The sequence below is a fragment of the Panthera uncia genome, chromosome C2 (assembly GCF_023721935.1).
Source record: "Panthera uncia isolate 11264 chromosome C2, Puncia_PCG_1.0, whole genome shotgun sequence".
Classification (NCBI taxonomy): domain Eukaryota; kingdom Metazoa; phylum Chordata; class Mammalia; order Carnivora; family Felidae; genus Panthera; species Panthera uncia.
In genome coordinates, this window is record NC_064810.1 from 148,282,225 (window position 1) to 148,307,830 (window position 25,606).

The following is a 25,606-nucleotide window of genomic DNA, read 5'->3' on the forward strand; positions in this document are numbered from 1 at the left end:
CCCTAAAGGCAAGGGTGACCTGTGAATCCTAAAATCTTGAGGAATTGAGAGTAGGCTAAATTAAGAGGGAGATGCCAGGGTTTCCTCCCATCAGATATGAGAATGTTCAGTCGGGCTGCAAGGAATTCTACCAGTCCTAAGTCCTGAATATTCTCTGGTTCTTGAGATCTACCCAAGGGGGTTACTTAAGATCCGAAAGACCTTTGTCAATATCTTTTTTAACCTTTAAAGGTCAGAATTCAGGAGTGGCACCATTTCAGAAGGGAAGTGTGCTTCAGAAAATCTTTTTTTGAGCCTGTCTTTAAGTGCAGCTTAGTAGCTCTGCCTAAGAGTGAATTTTTTTCCCTTTAACCTTCCTCCCACCCCTTTGATTTGGGATAGCCAACGAGTGTCGACAGGGGGAATAAACTCGTGGCAAAGTAATGGCTCTAGTGCATCTCCTCAGGGAATCTGAGAAGGAAAAATGAGGATCTCAGGAAGGGCTCAAATGGCGTATCCTCAGTGTCGTGGGACCCTATGAACAGAGGCTGCTGGGTCCCCCATCCCAGGGGAGCGACAATGGCTGAGGAGGCAAGGACAGCCTGATACCCACTGAGAACAGTTAACTGAGGGAAGCAAATCACACCAGCCTCTTGAGTTCCGCTGGGTAGAGACAGATGAACTTGGCATTCACGGTCTTCCTCTCCTATCCATGTCCTGCTTGAACTCCCAGCCACCCAAGCAGCCGTCACACAACTCACTACACATGGTGTGGCTTGAAGCCACCCCCGCAGGTGACAGGCCTCGTACCCAAATGGTTTTCTCTACTTCTCACACTTCCTAACCACTCCCATATATCACAACTTACCTGGCCAGGCCCCCTGGACTCAGGCCCCTTGGGGGGCCCTCATTAAGGACTCGGTAACCCGGCACACAGCTTCCTATTCCAGAGTTAGACACTGGCGGGCTCTTACCTCCTTCACAAACTAACCTCACCCCATCTTGCACCTTTCTAATGCTCTCACTTTTAGTGCCACGCATGCGGCCCCTTCCACATGTCTTTACTGCACATCACAGACAACGTGGGTCACTTATTTATGGATGACGTAGGTCAGCGCTTCTCAAAGGGTGGTCCGCATACCAGCGGAGTCGCTATGCTGGGGTGGAGGTGTTGCTTGTTGGAAAGGCAGATCTCCAGATCTCATGGGTCACCCAAGGAACTGGATTCTCTGGGGGGGGGGCGTCTTTAATCCGCTCCTCCGTGGATTCTTCTGCATAGTACATCGGTAAACAGCAAGTGACATGCACCCCGAGTAACGGGCTATGCAGAGTAAGGATGAGAATCTCAAACACAATTAGCGCCCGCCATTAACCTACAAAGCAGCTTCATTTCCACATATTAAAAGAACTAAACAATTGGCCTGCCATGCGTGTGGGCAGGGACTATATGGGAAATCTCTGTACCCTCCACTCCATTTTGCTGTGACCCTAAAACTGCTCTAAAAATGAAGTCTATTTTAAAAAAAAAAGCTGACCCTCCTGAGATGAGACAGACAAACACATCTCTGCCTCACCTTCTGTCTGCATAGGTTCCTTTTTATTCTCTACTTACCCTAGCCTAACCTCCTCTGTGAAGCCCAGATGGGTCGAACCCTGTTCCAGGCTCCCATAGCCCCAGCGTACTTACTGATTATGACAATGTTGAGGTACGTACACCCTACACGGTGACCAACTACTCCCTTGTTTCATCCTGGCGAGTCACAACCTGACTTGTTCACTGCCGTATCCCCATCCCCCCACCATGATATATGGAACTCTGTGGAATGCATTAAGTTTGTTGGATGAGTGCACGAGTGAATGAATGATGTTGCTGCTGAGATTAACAGCAGCTGAAGTGTGTCAGGGGGACGGGTGGACAAACTGGCTGAACCTCTCCTTTTCTACACGTGTGCATCTATCCCTAGAGTCACCCTTCTTGTCTCTGAGGCACAGCGATGGAGGGCCTCATGTACGTGCTCTGTTTCTGGGGTGGCTATTCTGAGTTTATACAGTAATCGGTTGCAGTCCTCTCGGACCAAAGAAGCAACGGCTACTGTCCCCTGAAGGACTACACCCGCAGCTCCATGAGGAAAACAGAAGCCACACTAGGTATTTCAACCATGGGGATTTAATGCAGGGAATTGACAGGGGTTGGGTAAGGCCAACAGAGGGCCATTGAGGTAACCCAGACGTTAGTAAACACAGGACGCAGCTACTAACCTTAGGGCTGGGGCAACAAAAGGGAAGAGATGGTGTTACCAGAACCTAGAAGCTTTGATGGGGGACCCCCCACGGCTGGTGCCCGGCCCTCTGTGGGGGCTGCTGCGCGGCGGCTGCTTGGACTTCTGAGGGGGGCGCTGCTTGGCTGGTGGTGGTCGGACCTCTGGGCGGGGGCGCGGTTGACGCTCGGACCTCGGAGGGGACCGTGGCTTGGCCGGTGCTCTGACCACCGCGGGGGGTGCCGCTGGCTGTTGCTTGGGCCTCTGAGGGGACGTTGCCCGGCGGCTGGTGCTGAGGGGGCCAAAAGAAGCTGGAGGCTGGAGCCATGGCTCTCCTCTGCTGCTTAAGGGATGCTGACAGGAGCTGGAAACAGGGAGGCAGGCCCTGCCCCCCCCTCCCACCTTCCAATCGCCCTCCGGTACCTTCGGAACCTAACAGGGAGCCGACCGCAGGGCACTGGGGGAAGAGCGGCCCAGACTCGCGGAGCAGAGCAGGACGGGGCGTGGAGCCAGCGCCCAGCCGGATGCTGAGTGGACAGTGCAGCCCACTTACCTGGTCTTCTGGCAGGCACAGCAGATCCAGTCCTCTTCTTTCTTCTGGTAGAAGCAGCCACTTTTACAGATGCTGTACTTCCGATCCACGATCTCCCGTTTGGAGTTGAGGAAGGTGAATGGCGGGCAGCAATGTATGCTGAAGTGCTCCGAAAACTTCTGGTTCTTGGAGAGTCTGGGGCCCTCCTTAACCGTTTTCTGACTCATCTCACTAGAAGTCATTGATGCGAGGAGAGGTGGGGAGACACGAAACAGCACGTCAGGGGGGAGCTTTCTACTCCAGGAGCCTAGGGCCGGCCATTCCCGCGGTCCAAAATTCACATTCAGCCTTGTCCTACACCCTGAATCTGGAAACTCAGTTTCTGGCCCAGCTCTACAGAAAGGGATTCAGGGCTTATTAATTTTTTATTGGCCTACTTTTCAATCATGTTTTCGGAAAACGGACACTTTTTAACTTACGTGTCAATGACCCGTTTAGGATAGGAAAAATATTACAAAACCAAACACACTTGTGGAAAAATAATATTCTAGGTTTCAGAAAGACCTCGTCTTTAAAATAATGATAATAATAATAATAATAATAATAGGTTGGTACTAAAACTGTGGTCACTGTTGATACAAAAAAATACTACACGGTCATGAAAAAGAACAGTCGCCATGCTTCCATCTCACGAACACAATGTTGAACCAACAAAAGTCTGAACACAAAGGAATATAAGCTGTATGATTCGATTTACATGAGGCTCAAAAACAGGGAAAGCTTAGTCTATAGTGCTAGAAATCCGAACATAGCTATGTTTGGAGAAGGTGAGGTCTGGCAAGAAAGGGGCATCAAAGTGCCGGCCGGAGGCAGATGTTCTGGGTCTTGATCTAAGAGGTGATTGCTTGGGTGCGCGTGTATGTACAAATTCAGTGAGCTACACACTTAATTTTTGTGCATCTCACTATTTACTTGGGTTAAAAAGAAAGAGGAGAAGGAGGAAGATGGGGAGGAAGAGGAAATCAAAGAGAAGTTTGAGTCTTGAAAAAAACCTCCCAAACAGGGGTAAAAAATTGAATCACTACAACACCCTTTTGGACAAATGCAGTAATTGTCCCACCTAACACCACAACACTGTAGCACGCAGGGCATGTAAATGACTATTAATCAATTAAGAGTCAACAAATACACACGGTGACATGCATATATTAGACACTGAGAAAGTCCTTGCTCTCAACAAACCCAAGGTCAAGGTAGACACACAGCTGTGCCCTCCGTAATTACAAACAGTGTGATGGTGATCAGTAGACGTATGTACAAAGGTCGAGGGAAGCACACTGAGAAGGGATGAATTGTTTGAAGACAGAACAGATGATCTGGGTTTTAAGGATGAATACATTAAAAACAACTGCGTTACTCTGAGGGGATATGTTCATTGTTTCAGGACATTCATGTGGAAGGTGGGTGGGTATCCAAAACACAGCAGCTACAGCCGCCATCTTGAGAGTCCCTCACCTCTGGAAGAAGCACAGCCTTGGGAATGGATGTGATGAGTAGGAACTGAGCAAGAAGCCAGGCCAGGGAAGCCTCCCAGGAGGGGTGAAGGAGTGGGCCTACCTTCACACTTCAGGGAGAGGGGCAAGGGAAGAAGGAACAGCAGAGGCAGCCAGAGAGGTGGGAGGAGTAGCAGCCTCTTAGAAGAGAAATTTCCAAATTTGCAGAGGAGATGGGCAACAGTTCTCAAAGAAACCCTTGGTGCCAACAGGCATTTTTAGAACAATGAGAAACTGAAGTTGATTTTTAGGGTCTGATTCATTGTAAAATACTTAGAGACATGACAAATCCTTACCCATACCCTACACAATGTGGCAAAAAGTTCAGCTCAGGTTTGAAAATAAAGAAACACTGCAAGACTAACCTGTAGGAGTCATTTCTTTTCACTCCTGGCACATGGAGACAATGTTATCTGGCTTTTCACAGTCAACCCAGACACCCTCCCCCAATTCCTCCAGCTTTCTGGAATCCTCTTTTCCCAAAAGGGTCAGGTATTCAACACAAACAGCAGAAAATCTAGCACTTGCCCCAAATTTTTAAGAATGACTGGCATGGGGTAAAAGGGGGACTTAAAATCTCTTGTGACTCTGAGTCCCCGCTCTGACTGAACTCTCAATTCCTACCCACCTGACGTGATGCCTTGGCCCACCCCATGCCTGTCCAGACCCGCACCCAGCCATTTCTTCCCCCAGCACATCAAGGGAAATTTTTTAAATTCTCATTCCATGACTTTTCTCACCCTCTGCCTTCCCCAACCATGTCCAGCAGGGGGCAGCCTCACCTCCTGCTACCCTCCGTGTGTGATTCCCTAAAGGAAAAGAGGTTCTCTTCCGTGGAACCTTGACATTCTTCCAGGACAACCAGCTGAAAATCTACCCCCTCCCCCCCCCACCCCCCGCCTTACCTTAGTATAATATTTATAGTCTGTGGAAAGGCTCTGGCTACTATTTCTCCTCGTAGTGGAAATGCAGCGTTTAGCTGGGGTACGTGATTAATTGCATATGCGCACTGCCTCTCCAACTCTGCCCGCACCATGTTCCAGTTCAGGAATGTTGAACCCCACACGCTAAGCAACAGCTTTACACACGCGAGTCATTCTTTCCCAACACTCCAGGCTTACTAGTATATTAGTTATAACCACAAATAACAGCACAGGAAAGAAGTCACATTTACTGAGCACCCATTGTATGGTGGTTGCTTTCTATACTTTACCTCCTTTTATAACATGGGCATTATCACCAACAAACTAAAGACGGGAGAAGCTAAAAATCATGACCAACTTCATAAAGCCAGAAAGAAGCAGACAGGGGATATGAATCCATGCCTGTGTGACCCCAACATCCCTGTCCTTTGACGAGGTCCAACACTGTCTGTGCCTTGCTGTGCTCAACCCTCCTCTCCCCCAAAAGACTGGACCTTGGGGGGCTGGAAATGGGCCAGATAATGGGATAAGGCTGCATAGATGCAAGGGTCTATGTCTTGGGGTGAGAAAGACTGTAAGTTGGGAAAACAGCTCACCAAAGAAGGAAGGATAGAGACTGGGCTTGGGGACATCACACAATATGGCGGCCTAGACCTCCCTGCCAGAGCAAGAAACACACGATGGGGCACTGGGATGTAAACCCCTAGTGTCCTGAAGACAGTGTGTCCCACGGGTGCTTCCTCTGCCCTTCCCCAATTGACCCTTAATGGGTTTTAAAATCTATATTTACTGTTGAAAAGTAGAAAACTTGGATGGATAAAAATAACAAAAATCCCATAGTTAACCACTTACAAAATATTTGGACATTTTTTTATTTGGTAATATTTAGAAATAAATATATAGTTAATAAAAAGCAGGACCATACCTTATATACTCTTCAGATTTATATACTTGGAAAATCATCCATTTTAAGTTTTACAGATATGCACATTATTTATAGTATTCTTCTGCTTTTTTTAAATTCTTTTTAACGTTTATTTATTTTTGAGACAGAGAGAGACTGAGCATGAACAGGGGAGGGGCAGAGAGAGAGGGAGACACAGAATCAGAAGCAGGCTCCAGGCTCTGAGCCATCAGCCCAGAGCCCGACGTGGGGCTTGAACTCACGGACCGCGAGATCGTGACCTGAACTGAAGTCGGACGCCCAACCGACTGAGCCACCCAGGCGCCCCTATTCTTATGCTTTTTAAATCTGTGATAATTTTTATAGTTACAGCCCCCTTTATAGTTCATATCATTGATTTGCATCTTGTCTCATTTTTCTTAATTCATCTTGCCAGTAGTTTTCCTACTTTATTATTCTTTTCAAAAACAAGCTCTTGGTTTTCTTGCTTGTCTTTGCTCTTTTTAATTTTTTTTCTAGTTCATTAATTTCTGTAGGGATATATTATTTTCTTCCATTTTTTTCTAGGTTTATGTCCTTGGGTGTTTTTTTTCTATATTCTTTTTTTTTTTTTTTAATGTTTATTTTTAAGTAATCCCTACACCCATCATGGGGCTCAAACTCATGACCCTGAGATCAAGAGTCACATGCTCTTCTGACTGAGCCCACCAATCAATAGAGAATTGACTCTCTATTCTTGAGTCAAACATTTCTCACATAGGCTTTTATGGCTACAACTTTCCCAGTAAGTACAACTTTAGCTGGATACCATGAGTATTACCTTAAGCCATTGTCACTCCATTTTAAATATGACTGAGTTCTTTGATTCATCCATTGTTTTTAAAAATCTGTTGCGAAATTTCCAAGTGCTCATTGACTTCTAATTTTAATGCATTCTAGTCAGGGAAAGTGGTCTGTACGATAATGACTCTTTGATAATTGTTGAGATTTGCTTTATTAGTCAGTATTTTTAAATGTCCCACATGTGCTTGAAAGGATGGTCTTTTCCAGAACAATTTGGAATTATCTATGCTTGGGCACAGCAGCCATATTGGATCATGGCTCAGCCCGACAAGGAAGCCATGTTGAGGAACACAAAGCCTGGAGGAGCCTGAGTCTGAGGACCGTGGAGCTGCTGTTCTAGGCCTGACTCTCAGACACTGAATATCTTTTACATGAGAGACAAAGTTGCATCTCCTTTAAACCACTATTATTTCAGTTGCAAGCGTGTACAATTCAAATTAAAATGCTCAGTTTCCTCATCTAAAAGAGGGTGTCTTCGTCCATATAGGCTACCATAACAAGATATTATAAACTGAGTGGTGTACAAACAACAAAAAATTATTTCTCAAAGTTCTGGAGGTTGGGGGGGTCCAAGATCAAGTTGCCAGCAGATTCCATGTCCAGCGAGAAGCCCCCTCCTGGTTCAGAAGTGGAATTTTTCTTGCTGCGTCCTCATGTAGTGGAATGAGAAAGGGAGCTCTCTGGGGTCTCTTGTATGAGGACTCTAACTCCATTCGTTAGGGCTCCAACTCTCATGAAGCTCTTCCCAAAGGTCTACTCCTAACACAATCACATTGGAGATTAGATTTCAACATATGAATGTGGGGGGACACAAACATTCAGTCCGTAACGGAAGGGAAGAACAAATAATAATAATGCTTAAGAGATGCCTGGCCGGCTCAGTCAGTAGAGCCTGTGACTCTTGATCTCAGGGTAGTGAGGTTAAGCCCCACGTTGGGCATGGAGCCTAAGTAAAAAGTTTTTTTAAAATAATGCTTAAATCAGCAGCCCTTTGAAGATAATAGGAAGAGAACCTAGCACTGTACCTAATGCAAATAATTTGCTTAATAAGTTCCATTTCCCTCTCCCAAGAATTCCTTCAAATGGTCTAATTCTACGACTTTGTCAGACACATTCTCTAAGAATCTCAATGTGTATCTCTGATGACATTTAATCCAAACATGAATTACATCTTTACTGACATTAGTGGCTAATGGCAAATCTTTATAAACACTACACGATGTTTTCACAAAAGATATCAGCTACTTGTGGGGCGCCTGGGTGGCTCAGTCGGTTAAGCATTCGACGTTGCAGCTCAGGTCATGATCTCACAGTCCATGAGTTTGAGCCCCGCATCAGGCTACGTGCTGACAGCTCAGAGTCTGGGTCCTGCTTCGGATCCTATGTCTCCCTCTCTCTCAGCCCCTCCCCCACTTGCACTCTGTCTCTCTGCCTCCCCCCAAAAAACATTAAAAAAATAAATTTAAAAAAACATTTAAAAAAGATATCATCTAATTGCACAGCAAAGATAATATGAACTATCTGGCAGGATGAAGAATTTTAATTCAAAACTGTAAAATATTGTCTCAAGGCTTTCCAGATGTTTCCACATACTCTAAAACTAAAGAGGAGGGAGTGCCTGGGTGGATCAGTTGGTTGAGCGTCCGTCTTTGGCTCAGGTCATGATCTCCCAGTTCATGGCTTTGCACTGGCAGTGCAAAGCCTGCTTGGGATTCTCTGTGTCCCTCTCTCCTTGCCCCTCCCCTGCTTATGCTTTCTCTCTATATATCTCTCAAAAATGAATAAACATTAAATTTTTTTTAAAGAATAAAAGAGGAGGGAAAGTAAGACAGGTATTTGAAGAAGAAGAAAAAGGAAAGGAAGGAGAGGAACCAAAGAGAGGGGAACAAGAACCGCCCCCCCCCCGCCCCTGCCACTATTTATTGACTACCTGCTATGTCCCAGATGCTTTATAGCCATCATTTCTAATTTCCAAAGTAATCCTTCTAGCTAGTCCCTACTTAACCCATATTAGAGATGAAGAAATCAAGGCCTGAAGAAGTAAGCTCTCCAAGATCATATAATACTACTAATAATAAAATAGCAAACTCATTTCTGTCCATTTGACTAGTTGACTGCCAACATCCACTCTTCCCTTCAGTAAGAAACCTGAATTTTGTTTGGCGAGTTAATGTAATGTCAAGTTAAGTACATACAACTGTGTGATCACATTGTAGCCAATGAGATATAGACAAAAGTCCATGAAGAACGTGACCTTTCTTTAGTAATAGGCTTTATTCAAGAAGGGACTGCCCTCTGGTGAATGCATTCAGCCCAACTCAGCTGTTCCCCCATTCCCAAGTGGTAAGATTATTTCAAGCCCTTGGACCTTGGTCCATAGGGCTCCTTCCCGCTGCTTCCTACCAACCCAACAATTACACAGCAAAACACCTCCATCATCTTTGCTCAAAAGCAAGTCACTCCTTCAAAACTTTGCAGAGCCTTCCCTTCCCCCAAAAAGAAATGATAGCTTCTCCCTCTTTCCAGCGCCAACTTTGTGTGCTATGCATAATTTTAAGAAAGCATCTGGAAATTTTATGTTACGCCTGCTTCACCACCTCTTTAAATTTTCTGTCCTTGGAGGCTTGTTCAATGCCTGATTCAGAACAGGTGTTCAGTTGATACTTGATTAAAATGAGAGAATGAATAAGGACATTTCTCACAAGTGCTGCCTGTCCCCCGATGCTCTTTAGCAGTCCCCTCGTCCCCGCAGGGACCTCTGCTCTGGCTCAGGCAATAGAATCTGTTCGATGAGAAGGGCAACACAGGAAGGGACCTTTCCACCTGACCTTGAAAGTTATAAAACTGGGCTCTTTAGAAAGAGCATTTCCAAAGACTCTGTGAACCTGCTACATCTTTTCTTAATTCATGCAAATTAATTAGCAAGCTTTAGTCAACACACACATTTAATTACACATCTTAGAGATGGCACTAGCATCTCTGTATTTAAACATGTGTTTAAACATGGCTTCACTTTTCCCTGAGGGGACTGCAGGTGGCTACTAGGACCTTAAACGTAAGATGGATTTTCTTGGATGGAGCTAGAGTGCATTATGCTAAGCAAAATAAGTCAATCAGAGAAAGACAAATACTATATGATTTCACTCATATGTGGAATTTAAAAAAACAAAACAGATGAATACATAGGAAGGTGGGGCGGGGGGAGAGAAGAGAAGGAAACAAACCACAAGAGACTCTTAATGATAGAGAACAAACAGGGTTGCTGGAGGGAGATGGGTGGGTAACGGGCTAGATGGGTGATGGGTACAAAAGGAGGGCACTTGTGATGAGCACTGAGTGTTGTTTGCAAGTGATGAATCACTGAATTCTACTCCTGAAACCAATATTGCTCTGTATGTTAACTAAAATTTAAATTTAAAACATAGATCCAAAAACTAAAATGGATTTCAGGGGTGCCTGGGTGGCTCAGTCGGTTAAGCATCTGACTTCAGCTCAGGTCATGATCTCACAGTTCGTGAGTTCGAGCCCCGCGTCGGGGTCTGTGCTGATGGCTCGGAACCTGGACCCCGCTTCACATTCTTTGTCTCCCTCTCTCTCTGTCCCTCCCCTGTTCGTGCTCTGTCTCTCTCTCTCTCTCAAAAATAAACAAACATTAAAAAAATTTTTAATACTTAAAAAATTAATAAATAAATAAAATGGATTTTCTTCCTCCCATCCATCTGCCCTTCCTACCATGTTTTCTTAAAAGAGAATTGTAGGTATTTAATAGAAGTGGAATGTCGCCCTTGTCCTGGGCCATCCCTCTGACAAGGAAAGACAATGCAAGCAGTGAGCTGATGTGGCAGCACAGGAAGTCAAATGTGAAAATGGGTGCAGGCTCTGTGAAGAGTGGACACAGGTCAGCACTTGGGAAACACACTAGTCCTTCAGTTCTTAGCAGTCAGATCCTCAGAGCCATGAGCAAAGGTCTCCACTTATCTTGTTTAAGGAACTCAACGTGCGAAGCACAGGAAGCAAGCCTTCACCCCGATCATCTAGGGCAGGAAGCCCATGTGAGAACAATACTCTGGCTTCAGATATCAAGACTCCAAAAGGGAGACAATGATCCGTCCCGAGGACTTAATGTGTCATATGGATTAAGGAATGGGATGTTTAATATGCGCTTAGGGAAAATTTTTCATTAAGAAACGAAGCAAAAAATTCTTAATTTATTTAAAATCAGCTCTGTTGTATCCCCCAGAAAGGACTTTTTTCATCTCACTATAATGGCATAATTGGTGTAGCCGTATTGGCTGGGAAAGGAGAGAGAAAACTAACTTCTGAATTCATTCCACCGTGATCACTTCTGGCATAAATTATCTCTTCCTAATAAGTGGTCAGTTAAAGTTCAGCTCCCGGGCAGAACTATTCCCCACCTCCCTCTGATCCTTCTCATGGTGGATAAGGGTACAGGGAGGCTGACAGTCCTCATGGTGATGAGGGAAGGGGTGGCTGGTCTGGGTAGTGTCCTCGTCTGCTGGCCATGGGGTGCCATAGCATTAATGACACAAGTTACTGCTGATCCCACCAAGCCACTGCTGATCAGCGTCCCTGCTCAGTAACCCCCTATTCTGGTCGAGCTGAACAGGTGGACCTCTCAGCTTCTCCATGTCTACTCAAGGTAACTCCTAGTTCCCACGCATGAGCTACAGGTGGGGAACGGAGAACCCTATCTATCTTGGGGCCATTGGCCTAGACAGCTCCCCAGCCAAACTTGTGCACTCACTCATGGGCCACATTGGACATGGCTGATGGCAGGCCTCTCCCAGGGACTTGAAGCCTCTCCTCACTGTTCCTGTGTGTCAGTAGGTCCTCCCCATCACCACCCCCACACACCCCACACGCATACACACAATTTCACACCTATCTGGACCTTTCTACGACACCCTACCACATCCCCTGCTATGATTCTCAGGCTTCATCTGGAGAAAAGAGAGAACATGAATCCCTGTTCCTTAACTTTCCCTCTCTCCCCCAACCTTGAATGAGCTTCACAAGGTGAAGAGTTCCTGCAGAAATTTGCAAAGTGGAGAAGGCTTGAGCAAATAAGGACATATTCTTCCTAGACCTTTTCTTTCCTTTACTCAACTCCTCCTGATACATGGTTATAGATTCTCATTAAATCTTCCCCCCCCCCCCCCCGCCACCCTCTCTGCCTTCAAGCGATTAGGAAAATCGGTAAGGAAGGGATGGAAAGTACCAGCAATTGCAATTCTCATAGACTAGTTTCAACAACAAGATGAAATGTCTGGTATTTTTTTCTTAATTTTGTTTAACTTTTATTTATTTTTGAGAGAGCATGAATGAGGGAGGAGCAGAGAGAGAGAGACAGAGAGACAGAGAGACAGAATCCGAAGCAGTCTCCAGGCTCTGAGCTGTCAGCACAGAGCCCGACATGAGGCCCGAATCCACAAACCATGAGATCATGACCTGAACCGAAGTCAGACGCTGAAACGACTGAGCCACCCAGGCGCCCCTGAAATGTCTGGTATTTAAAATACTAGGGGCACCTGGGTGACTCAGTCCATTCAACGTCCGACTTCGGCTCAGGTCATGATCTCACGGTTCATGGGTTCGAGCTCCACATCACATTCTGCACTGACTACTGGGATATCTCTCTTCCCCCCTGCCCCCCTGTCCTTCCCTGGCTCACACTCTCTCTCTCTCTCTCTCTCTCTCTCTCTCTCTCTCTCAAAAATAAGTAAAAATAAAAACGTTAAAAAAATAAATAAGAATAAAATAAAATACTAAATTAGGCGCACCTGGCTGGCTCAGTCAGTGGAGTATCGTGACTCTTCAAGGTTGTGAGTTTGAGCCCCACATTGGGTGTAGAGATTAGTTAAAAATAAAATCTTAAAAATAAATAAAATAAAATAAAATAAAATACTAAATTATCTTGGAGCATGGAGAATTAACTTCAAGTGCTTAAAATATTTATAAATCTTGAATGAATTTCTGTTAAACTTACCTCCACTTTACAATTTAACATTTACTCTGAAAAGCAAAGCCCTTGAGAGCAATAAACTCTTTTAACCTTTCATCCCTTGAGAGGAGACAGACATAAAATACATTTTCAGTAATAATGTAAGAATATGGAGGGAAAAAATTGTAAATGGGTTTTTACTTACTGGGAGGGACATTCTCTGGGGACAATGGTAGGAAAACCCCCAGCTTCATTCCTGCATATTCCCCCAGAAACAGGGGACGGTCTTTCAAGAAGTTGTCAGAACAGAAAAAGGACAGCATTCATTATTCTACACATTTCTTAAAATCAGGCTGGCTTTTTTTTTTTTTTTAATCAGGCTAGCTTATTAAAAAGAGAAGGGAGGCAAGGGGATTTCCTAGCGTTTTTGTGCAAATACAGTGGAATCGGTCACACTTTGATTTTTGTTGAATTATTAATATTTTATAATTGATTAATCATGGAATTATTCATTGGCCATTTGAAGATTGACTGAATATTAGGCAGCCCTTTCACAAGGTGAAAGAGATTGTACTGACATAGAAAACATGTCCAAAATATCCAGTGAAGGCCACAGGAAGCTAGATTATATATTGCATGGCATTGACTCGGGGCACCCAGCCAGCCCAACTAAAACCAGCTGACGATCTATATGATAGTCTCTCAAGTACCCCCGGACACCTCCAAAGCTAGCAGCCTCAGTAGGGACTGGGACAAGAGCTAGGGGGCCCTCAGCAAGGTGGCTGCACACTCAGACCCTGCCTTTATTTATTTTTTAAGATTTTATTTTTTAGTAACCTCTACACCCAACGTGGGGCTTGAACTCACAACCCCATGATCAAGAGTCACGTGCTTTTCCAAATGAGCCAGCCAACCACCCCGCAGACCCCGTCTTGAAGAGATGAGATACTGGTCCTCTGGAGACCTCAAGCAATCTTGGGCAAATCTTCAAGCTGGCGAGCTCCCTCTGACGTGTAGGAGGGGCTTTTAGAACAGTTTGTGACCACAGTGGACTCCAATGACAGAGGGGGCCAAGTGACATCAGGCTGTCACATGTAAAAATTGGATGGGACTGGCCAGCCCATCTCATGAACAAGATAACACATGTATGACTGCAGCGTAATGAGGGCTCTGAAGGAAAGGAGTGGGATACTAAAAGACAGTACAGCAGCGAGACCACTTTAGACTCAGGGGCTAAGGCGGGGCTCCTGAAGAAGAGATCATCTGTCTGAGATCTGAAGGATAAGTGGGAGCCAGAGGAGGACAGAGCTCCAGACAGAGGTCCCGAGACTTGATGTGCTGGAGAAAACAGAGGAAGGAGATGGCTGGAGCGTTGCGAGGCTTCAGGAGGAGGCGCGGGGAGGCCATGAAGGGCCTTGAAGGTGAGATAAAGAATAGGAAGAATGGAAGGCATTGAAAGATCTTGACTAGAAGAGGTAAGTCTTCCTGTTTATGTTCCGTGAAGATCCTTCGGGCTTCCTGCAATGTAGACTGGAGGCAAGGGGGAGTGGAAGCAAGGAGACCAATGACAGAGGACAGGGACTTCAGCCAGGGCAGGGGAGCAGAGGTGGATCTTGGAGGCAAAACCAATAGGATTTGAGGATGGGTCGGATGTGGGGTTCGTGGGCAGTCATCCTTGCCATGCCTATGACTTGAGCAAATGCCCAGTGGAACCATTTACTGAGGTGAGGAAAGCCGTGGGGGAGCGGGGTAAGGGTACCATTGTGAACACTCATTTATTCAACATATCAACTGAGCACCTACTGTGCCCCAAACATGTTAAATCAGAGATGCTTATGAGGATCTAGGGGTGATGATGACACACAACAGACTAGAAGGATTGGCAGATGCCTCGAAATTGTTAAGGATCAGAGCCTAACTAGTTTCCTACAAGTGAACAGTCTGGTTGTTTCCCATCTGTTATTATTGCAAATGGTGCTATAGTGAAGAAAGCGATACACCCTTCATTTCCCACGTGCAAATACCTGAGGGGTGAACCACTAACAGTGGGATCACTGACTCAGGGAAGACTACGCATTTGTAATTCTAAAGACTTTGATGGATTTTTTTCCAACTTGCTCCCCATGGGATTTGTACGAATTACTATCCTATAAACAATGCATGATGGAGGCCATTTTCCCATCACCTCAGCAATAAAAGTAGGTTATTACACCCTCAGATTTTTGCCGATCTGATAGGTAACATGTTTCATAGTGCAAACCAAAGATGCAAATCTCAAAATGTTTTAGATTTGGAAAGGCTAGATGTCTGATTTACCATATTGACAGAATAAGGGGGTATACAAACACTAAGTAACAAACGCTAAGAAAGCATTCACTAAAATTCAATATCCACTCGTAACAAAAAAAAACCTCTTAACAAAGAAGGAAGGGAAGGGGATGTTCTTAATGTTATTAAAAGCTAGCTACCAAAATATCTATAAATAACGGCTTACTGTGGGTGAAATCTTAGAAACATTTTCATCTGAATCAGATACCCCAGGAAGGATGCTCTCACTACCACTATCCACACCGTGCTTGAAATCCTAACCAGTCAAACAAAACACCGTGAAACTCTACAAACTGTTAGAACTGAAAAGAAAGCTCAACAAGATTTCTGGACACAAGATCAATATTCCAAAATCAGAACCATTTCTAAAGATGAAGAAGATTGAATCAGAAATGTAAAATGAAAGAATCCATTCAAGCTGGACACAACACCACGGGACACCTACAAGTAGAAGGATATCTGATTAAAGAAATGCAAGAACTTTATGCAAAAATTTGCACATCTTTTTTTGAGGGCTGCAGAAGAAACAGTTAGTACAAGCAGGCTGAATATGTGCTAATAAATTGAACGCTAGTCCGATAAAGATCAAATTTTCATGTCATTGACAAGACGATTTCATACTTCTTATGGACCTATAAAAGACTGAGATGAGCCAAGACTATTTTGAATAAGCTTTGGGCCTTGTTCTACAAGATGGAGACACTTATCATAAGCTGTACTAATTAAGACAAGAGAGCGTTGCCGTGGAAATAGAACCAACAGATCAAGGGGACAGAACAGAGAGCTTAGAAACAGACCCACGTAGGTAGAGTAACATGGTTCATGACCAAGGTGCCAATTTTATTTTTACTGGAAAATGGAAAAAGGGAGACGAAACGAAAGCAGACCAATAACCCCAACGAGAATAATAATCGCGAACACATGGTAGGAGATACCAGCCAGGCACTTGTTCAAAGGCTTTATGTGTGTAACTCACAGAATCCTCACCCCCTCACAGTAGGTCTCGCGGTAGCAGAGATACAGAGAAGTCAGAAAACCAACCCCAGGACACAGAACTAGCAACTGGATCCCCAGGATCCCAACCAAGGTGAGCTAGTCCGTGTTCCTAACCTTGACACTCCGCGGCTTCTAACACAGCGGACGTGAAGGGAAAGAAGAGAAATCATAAACACAATGATGTCATAGAACAAAAGATGCCATGAAGTTACAAGGCAAAAGACCTGTGCCATGACAGAAGAAAAATACAGGAACACAATGAAAGGGCAGAGCTTTCATAATCAGAATGTTAAAGGAAAAAAAAAAAAAAAGACGATAATTTTTTTTAAATATGAAAACAGGCACAAAACAGGAAAAAGAGGACACTTTAAAAGCCACTAATTCTATACACACGTGGGGCTGGAGGACTCAAGAAAATGACAGCGAGGATACGTAATAGATGCCCATTCCAATTGACCTCCCTCCAAAAAAAGGAGTGACAAGGGACTCCCAGAAGCGCGAAGGGACAGGAAATTGGGGAACAGGGTCTGGGCTGGAGTTCAAGGCGCACCAGTGAGGAATGCACGGGGGCGCTTTGCGGAAGAGATGTTTCTGGAATAAAACCCGGGCAGGGGGCAGAGGCTTCACTGCAGACCAGGGCTTCGCTCAGCTACCACAGCCTTCCAAAGCTCCTCCGCTCTGGAAAACAGTTATCACTGCAGTGCTTAGCCATTCCACCCTTGGCACCTTCCTCACAGACCTTCAACGGTTCCTAAAGCCTTGCTCATTGTCTCAGGCCGAAGGTAATGCTTTCCTCTGAGTGTCGATTTGCGCGCTAAAAGGCAATGCCTTCCGAGTGGGTTAGTCCGCAATAGCAAAAATACATGCAGAAAGTAAACTTGGGTTGCAACCACTGCGTGCTGTGTCTCTAAGGAGGCCTTTATCCGTTTGAACTCATTTATCTATGTGTCTATCTCCTTGGCAAACAAGATGTCTACAAATCGGTAGAAGGAATGTTGAGCGGTGGATTCTTCAACTGGGAAACCGGTTCCCGGTAATGGAAAATTTCATCTAAATATTTCTTTTGATTCAGGGTGCTTTTCCACAGACAGCATCATCTTGCCAAACTCTGACACTGACTTGGGGAATGGCTGACGCTATAAAAATAACAGCATAGAAGTGTCTCGATTATCTTGGGGTTGACCACCCATCTGGGGAGACAGAGCAAAGCCCGCGTTGCTTTGCTCTGTGCCAGGTGACAAGGACAAAGGACAGTGGCCCCAGGACCACCCTACTCACACACCACTATCTCGTACACTTGTGCAGAGCCCTTTCTGACAACAAACACTACCTGACTCCAGCTGTTCTAGGAAAAGGAACAAGTGTGACCCAAGTTTGATAGCCTTAGCACATAGATAATATATTTAGCAAATGTTTTGGGGGTAAAAACCTTGCTTATTATAGCGGAGCCACAGAAACGTGTAAGTAGTACAGTAGTTTTCTGAATGTAATTTTAATAACATGACATTCTTTCTTCTAGAAAGTATGCAATACATTGTTTTAACTTATGGGTATGTGAACTTTACACTAGAATTTTATATAGATCAATAAATCCACAATTTTCTATAACTGGGGGGGGGGGAGGGGGGTGGTGGGAAGGAGGGTCCAGGAGAAAGAACCAAAGGCATGAGTTTGTCTCCTCATGTATCCACTTCCCTACTCAACAGAGTCTTTCCCCAGTCACAAGGCAAACGCCTTGCTTCTTAGTTAATATGTCACACAAGACTCCTCATAATTTGGTCTTTGCCCACCTTTTCCCTGTACAGAGAACCCATCTTCCAGACTTGCATTATCTTATAGAGAAACTTAAATGTTAATTTGGCCTGTGGTCACAGCAAGGGGGTAAAAGGAAGAACCTGGATTACCTGATCAGCTGATTTATTGTTCCACTGACCACTCGGGGAAGGTGAGAGCTGTGAAGCTGCCTTGGGTTCTCCAAGGGCATCAGTTTCAGGGAGACAGAGAAAAGAACCAGCCAGAGAGAAGCTGAAACAAGCACCGGGCTGTCGACTACCCTTTACCTAAATTTTGTGTCCAAGGACACAGTGTGAGTCACCCAACAGCAGCTACGCTGGTAGACTTCCTCAGATGGAGGAAATGCCACTTATCTTGGTTCCATTTTGCAATTTATTTCCTCCCATCTTTATATTTACTTATTACGTTGAAATCACTCATCTAACCAAAGAAGCAGGAAGGGGAGTCAAGGATGAGTCCAAGGTGTGTAGTTCAAGGAACTGGCTGAGCAGCAGAAGCATCTACCAGAAGAGAAGTTTTAGGGGAAGAGGCTGACTCATGAGTTGAGTTTTAGGTGCACTTGAGTTGGGGTGTTTGAAGGGCATCTAGGCTGAGATGTCAAGTGAGCATTTCAAAGAAGATGGAATTTAAGTTGTGGGAGTATAAGGAACAACTGAAGCCCTGGGATGGGATTGCCCTGGCATCAGACTGTGGAGTGAGGAGAGGGTGGGGTGTGCCTGGGGGCCCTCCCGTGTTTCCAGGCAGGCAGAGGAGAGGTGATCGGCAGAGGGTAAAGAGAAGAACTGGGGGTGGGGGAGGTAAACTGGGTTGTGTGGTATTGTGGGAGCCAAAGGGAAGGAGGGTTTCCAAAGAGTGAGTGGACACCTTGGTGGAATGATTCTGAGAGGTGGTGTAGTAGGAGGACCAGAAAAAGCGCATTGAATTAAGTGATACAGAGGTAACTGGTGACTTTGACAAGAACTGTTTCCATGGCGTGGTTGAGACAGAAGGTAGATTAGAGGATTTGTGGAGAGAATCGGGGCTGAAGGCATGGAGAGACGCTGTAGGCAACTCAGGCCAGAGATCTGAGAATGAAGGGCAGGAGAGCAGTGGTAGGGAGAGGAAGATGTAGTTTCCAAACTTTGGGCAAGCGGAGGGGTGACTGGTCAATTTGTTGATTTGTGGGGAGTTTTTTGTTGTTGTTATAATGAGACAGATAAGAGCAGCATGAGTGCTGATGGGAAGGGACTAAGAGAGGAAGAGACTGAAATCAAACAAGAGAGAAAGTAATTAGTGTCCTTGAGGAAACCCCGAGGAGACGGGAGTGCAGAGCACACATGCAGGAGGCAAGAGGGAAAGCAGTTGGCTGTATGAAGTTCCCACCGAATGGATTCCATTTTTCCAGTGAAATGGGAGGCAAGAGAAGCTGAGAATGAGACAGTTGGAGATTTGAGAAGAATAACATGCGTTTAAAAGAGATTTTGTAGGGGCACCTGGGTGGCTCAGTTGGTTGAACGTCCGACTCTTGACTTTGGCTCAGGTCACGATCCCAGGGTGGTGGGATTGAGCCCCACTGTGGGCTAGACGCTGAGCATGGAGCCTGCTTGGGATTCTCTCTCTCTCCCCCTCTTTAAGTAAATAAGTGAGATTCTGTAGACATTTGAAGGTCAGGCTGCCAGGTAGTTTAGATGGCCTGGGTGGGGTCACAGACTATTCATGTGTAGCGATAGAGGTAGCCTTCTGCCTCACTGTGTTTTTCCCCAGTTGTTCTCAGTAGCCAGGGCGCAGACAGGGCAAAGACACATGGTTCATCTAAGGACGGGATTTGCCAGAGAATTTGCAGGAAAATCATTGACATGATGGATTCCAGAATCTACCAGGAATAGGAAGAAAATAGACAGAAAGGGGCAACTGAGGAATAGATACATAGAGGGACGGGGAGACGGAAGGGAAAGTCAACTCAAAGCACCTGGCCGAAGAACAGTGGTCGTGGGGAACGTAACAGAGCAGGTTGAAAGAAAGGAAGGCTGTAAATGAAATGCTAGATGTTGGCACCATTTGATTCGGAAATGGAGTCGTTTCGAGTATTGTTGAGTGCCATAGCATGCGATGGACAGATGAGGCAGACTGGGTAACTGACTGGAGTAGTGAGTAGTTCATTCACAGGAACATTGAAGTCATGTGGGCTGATGGATGGAGTCGGAGCAGAGAGGGATGGGGAGGCTGACCACAGACACATCGGTGGAGGAGGCGTGACCGGAGGCCAAGTGAAGACGGGCGCAGGGAAGGGAGCACAAGCTTCCAGGTGGGGAAGACCAGCTAGGGAGTGAAGGAGTAGTGGTCTGAAAGTGGCAAGGAGGAGGACGCCGGCTCACTCAACTCTGGAGCCACTTGGAGCATACATGTCCCCCATTTGACCGGCTGACAGATGAAGCCTTGTTATCAGAGGACTGTCCCGGTTCAGTTAAGACAAAGAAATAGAAGGAATCCCCCGAGTAGGGTTTAAAGACAGGGGAAGGAAGTCTCTTTTTCACAGAATGGCTCCTCCCCCATGCATAGGACATGAGTTTGCCAAAAGTGGACAAATGGTGGCCAGGGTCATGGTCCCTTTGCTGTAGAGAAGTGTTTTTGTTCTTTTTTTTTTCATATTTGTATGTCCCCAAATCCAGGATACCGTGAAACACCTGTTTTTGTTTTTTTTTTTAGCATTCAACTCTTATGGAAAGTTTGATTGCTCAGTCTTTTGCTGATTCTGCTTTGACGTTTTGAATACTAGGCATCATTATACAATAATTTAGATGCAGACCCAAAAGAGTGTAAGAAATTCATTTTGTACCTGTGTTTTCATCCGTACACCTCTGGCGATTAGATCTCTGTTATGAGCTTGTCTTGGTATCATTTGCTCCTTTTTTCCCCTGGAAGTGAAGCAATAGAATGCATTCTGGTTAATTTGGTGTTTTGGTTATTGAAGTTGTCATAAATCCAAACGCGCTATACGCAGAGCTTCACTCTCACCGCCCTAAGAAGGATTATGATGTTCAATTTAGATGTAAACTGTCAGTTGGGGGCCAGGGAGAGGACAGCATTACAAAATGGCAGGCAAACTTTTTAAAGACCGTCTTACCATTATAGAGGAAAAGTGCTATATGTCCAGTTAATTCACTGTCATTAAGGAAAAACTCTTCAGTCACTTCTCCTAGTAAATCTGGAGCTTTACGACAAATCTGGTGTTTTGCTTATAACACTAATGAATGAAATTCCTAAAATACATGAACTGTCGGAGTCTGGCTTTAAAAATGCAAGCCATAGCAATTAAGTGTCTCAGGAAGAGAGTCAGACTGTCCTCCTCCAGCACAGCTCCTGAGGAGAGACGTTAAAAACTCAGTGAAGGAATCCAATTTGATATGACATTACATTGAGAATTTCAGAATATCAGTTTTGTTTGCCCATGCAGTATGGAGATTTGTGACCATCCATAACCATCTGTGCCCTTCTTTCTTAATATATATCAAATCCTGGAAGTGTCGTTTGAACAAAGGGGTCTTGTAGTTCCAAAAAATAACCTGCAAAAGAAACCTGTAATTCCCATTAGGTGTTCTTTTAAGGTTCCTGGACCCAATCCCAATGTTGTGGGGGGAGGGGTGTCCTCCCACCATGCACACAACACCAAGCAATTCTTGGACGTCAGCAGGGTGTCGGGGAATTCAAGTCAGTTCTGACGCTACTCGGAAACAGCATCAGATTCCACAGGTTAAGGGTTCTGTCCCACAAGGCTGTCTCTCACACCCCCCCATTTCAGACTCCAGACCCGTGGCAAACCCCAGGATGTTACCTGTGCTTCTACAAAGTGGCTACAGCTTGGAGGTTTTAACAACCTCTTTGGTAAGTTCCATTAATTTGCTAGAGTGACTCAGAACCCAGGGAAACAGTTATTACATTTCAACAGCCAAGTGAAGAGATACAGAGGACAAGGTTTGGGGGAAAGGGGCGGAGCTTTCCTGCCCTCTCCAGGCACTTTGCTGTCCCCACATCTCCAAGCATTCACCAACTGGGAAGCTCTCCAAGCCTTTGGGGTTTTAGAGAGGTTTCGTTATACAGTCATGGTTGACTAAGTCACTGGCCATTGGTCAACTCCCTTTAGCGGCTCTCTCCCCAAGGTCGGGGAGTAGGACTGAGAGTTCCATCCCTCTAATCACCTGGTTGGTTCTCATGGCAACCAGGCCCGTCCTTAGGGTACCTAAGGGCTTTCCCAACTCACCTCATTAACATAACAAAAGACACCTTTATTGCCCTTATCCTAGGAAATTCCAAACGTTTTAGGAGCTTCGAGTCAGAAACTGTAGATAAAAACCAAATACACAACAGAAATTTATTTTGGCCATTTGAACGACCAAATGTATATTTCTTGTAAATCACAATATCACAGTTGTCTTGGTTGATAATTTGTCTTAGTTGACAGCTAATCATTGTAATAATGATGGAATTGACAATTCTGTGTCACTAACTGTAAAAACTATCGTAAGATTGCTCCGTCAAATCAGATGATCATGTTCCTTTTAAATTTAAATTAAGTTAAAAAAAATTTGTTATTTTTACATTTATTTATTTATTTTTGAGAGACAGAGAACAAGTGGGGGATGGGCAGAGACAGAAGGAGACACAGAATCCAAAGCAGGCTCCAGGCTCTGAGCTATCAGCACAGAGCCCAGACAGCCTGACGCAGGGATCGAACTCACAAACCGTGAGATCATACCTGAGCTGAAGTCGGACGCTCAACCGACTGAGCCACCCAGGTGCCCCAATTTAAATTAAGTTTTAAAAAGTACATTGCAAAGGGGTGCCTGGGTGACTCAGTCGGTTGAGCGTCTGGCTTTGGCTCAGGTCATGATCTCATGGCTCATGAGTTCAAGCCCCGAGCTGGGCTCTGTGCTGATGGCTGGGAGCCTGGAGCCTGCTTCGGATTCTGTGTCTCCCTCTCTCTGAGTCCCTCCCATGCTTGCACTCCCTCTCTCTCTCTCTCTTAAAAATAAATAAACATTAAAAAAAAATTTTTAAGTGCATTGCAAAAATAAACTATTGAGACTACACTAAAATGAAAACCTTTTCACAGGGAAGGAAACCATGAACAAAATGAAAAGCCAACATACCGAAAGGGAGAAGATATTTGCAAATGACATACCTAATGAAAATGAGATTTCAAGATACAGCAAGTGAGCCGAGATAAAGGATCTCTTTAAAAAAAAAAAAAAATAGGGCAGGGATGCAGGTACCTACCTAATTCAGTTGGCAGAGCATTCAACTATTGATCTTGGGGTTATAAATTTGAACCCCAAGTTGGCTGTAGACATTACTTAAAAATATAAACCTTTAAAATGAAATAAAATAGGGCCAGGAGGCCATAAGGGAGAAGGAATTTATGCACGTTCTCCTGAAGGAACTGTGAACTCTTCACCAGCTACAAGCCCTAGGGCTGGACTCCTTCCTCACCAAGACACCAGAATCTTCACCATTCTTCAACTCCCAAAGGAACCAGTGAGATTTGACACGTCTCAATCCCTCATTTGCATATTAACCCAACCAATCCCAGTTCACCTCGCTCCAATCCCTGTTTTGCATAACAGACCTGACTGAGAACTGCACTTGTGACCTTTTGCCTTTATAACCCTGTCCCCTCTTAGTCTTTCTCTGAACATAATTCAGGTTTCTATCTGAATCTGTGTTTCCCTTATTACAATTCTACTTGCTAGGATACGTGCCTCTTAAATTTTCAGTGAATTCTTATTTGGTCAACACCCATGAGGGGTTAATATCTTAAATACAAAGAGAACTTATGCAGCTCAACACCCCACCCCCCAAAAAAGAGGAATAATCCAATTTAAAAATGGGTAGAGGACCTGAATAAGCATTTTCCCAAAGAAAACATACAGGTGGCCAACAAGACGCATGAAAAGATGCTCAACATCTCTACTCACCAGGGAAATGCAAATCAAAATTGCAATGAGATACCACCTCACACCTGTCAGAATGGCGAGTATCAAAAAGACAAGAACAGGTGTTGGTGAGCGTGTGGAGAAAAGGGAACCTTCCTGCACTGTTTTGGGACTGCAAATTGGTGCGACCACCATGGAAAACAGTATGGAGTTTCCTCAAAAAGTTAAAAATAGAAGTACCATACGACCCAGTAATTCCACTAGGGGTTATTTGCCCAAAGAAAATGAAAACACTAATTTGAAAAGGTAGGGGCGCCTGGGTGGCGCAGTTGGTTAAGCGTCCAACTTCAGCTCAGGTCACGATCTCGCGGTCCGTGAGTTCGAGCCCCGCGTCAGGCTCTGGGCTGATGGCTCGGAGCCTGGAGCCTGTTTCCGATTCTGTGTCTCCCTCTCTCTCTGCCCCTCCCCCGTTCATGCTCTGTCTCTCTCTGTCCCAAAAATTAAAAAAATAAAAAACGTTGAAAAAAAAAATTTAAGAAAAGGTATATACACCCCACATTTATTGTAGCATTATTTATAATAGCCAACATATGGAAGTAACCCCAGCGTCCCTTGATAGATGAATGAATAAGGATGTGGTACGTACATATCCGTGCAATGGAATATGACTCATCTATAAAAAAGAATGAGATCTTGTCATTTGTGACAACATGGATGGACCTAGAGGGTATTATGCTGAGTGAAATTAGTCAGACAGAGGACGACAAATAGTAGATGATTTTACATCTAAATGTGGAATCTAAAAAATCAAAACAAACGAAGAGATTCTCTCCCTTAAAGAATATTTCAAATGAGTACATGTAGAAGCAATGAGGGAAATAGAAAATCATCATTAGAATACGTGGGGGCGCACAGGACTTCTCTATGAGTATGTCTTTCATATACAAACCAACCAATCAAGAGCCTACCCTTGTCAATTACCCTCTTTATCAAGGTCCCGCAGATTAAGCCAGTATTCCTGTCCTAAACACCCCAAGGCCAGGAACCAGACAAATCAGAAGAGCCCTTCTCAACAGGCCTTCCCAGAACCCACTGAAATTATTCAAACTAGCTCATCCTGAATTTACCTAGCCTGTTTACACTGCCTTACCCAGTCCTCCCTCCAAAACACACAATAAAGCTCTTGCCCATGCTTTCCCCTCATTCCCTCTGGCTTCTGATCACCCTGGTGCTTCCTCATGTGGCCCTGCATGGTCAGGCATATGCCCTCCTTTTGGTAACTGTGAGTAACAATCTTATCAATGGCAATCATCTTCTGATCTGCTGCCCTCCTCAAGCCTAAATAAAAACAAAATCCTGAGTACACTTTTAAACAGACTGGTCTTTTACTCACCCAGAGCACAGCTAATACCTCCAAGTTTTTACCTGTACATTAGGGGTAACAGGGTTACAGAAATCAGAGAGGCCTGCACAGCCAAAAAGAGGTCACTTTTGGAGCCTACACAATGGAACCTAATCCTAGGGTCCCAGCCCAGCCCAGCCCAGGAGACTTCTATATTGTGGAAAGAAACTCAATTCCCATCCATAAGACTCTTCTGGCCTTCCAAGGCTTCCATGTACTGGCC

General features: G+C 44.8%; 2 protein-coding genes across 2 annotated transcripts in view; both read right to left on the bottom strand.

Annotated features, from left to right (window-relative positions):
• Window positions 1–25,606, bottom strand: part of RPSA (ribosomal protein SA) — a 78,296-nt gene that overhangs the window by 9,924 nt on the left and 42,766 nt on the right. The gene's annotated exons all lie outside the window — the stretch shown is intronic.
• The window catches only part of MOBP (myelin associated oligodendrocyte basic protein), a 42,352-nt gene continuing 18,876 nt past the window's right edge, over window positions 2,131–25,606 (bottom strand). Inside the window, exons 2-4 of the mRNA XM_049628969.1 lie at window positions 20,888–20,966; window positions 2,791–3,000; window positions 2,131–2,529 (exon numbers count right to left, since the gene is read on the bottom strand). Of these exons, the coding sequence (XP_049484926.1) occupies window positions 2,274–2,529; window positions 2,791–2,996 (462 nt within the window). The 5' untranslated portion in view covers window positions 2,997–3,000; window positions 20,888–20,966 and the 3' untranslated portion in view covers window positions 2,131–2,273. The remainder of the gene's footprint in view (window positions 2,530–2,790; window positions 3,001–20,887; window positions 20,967–25,606) is intronic.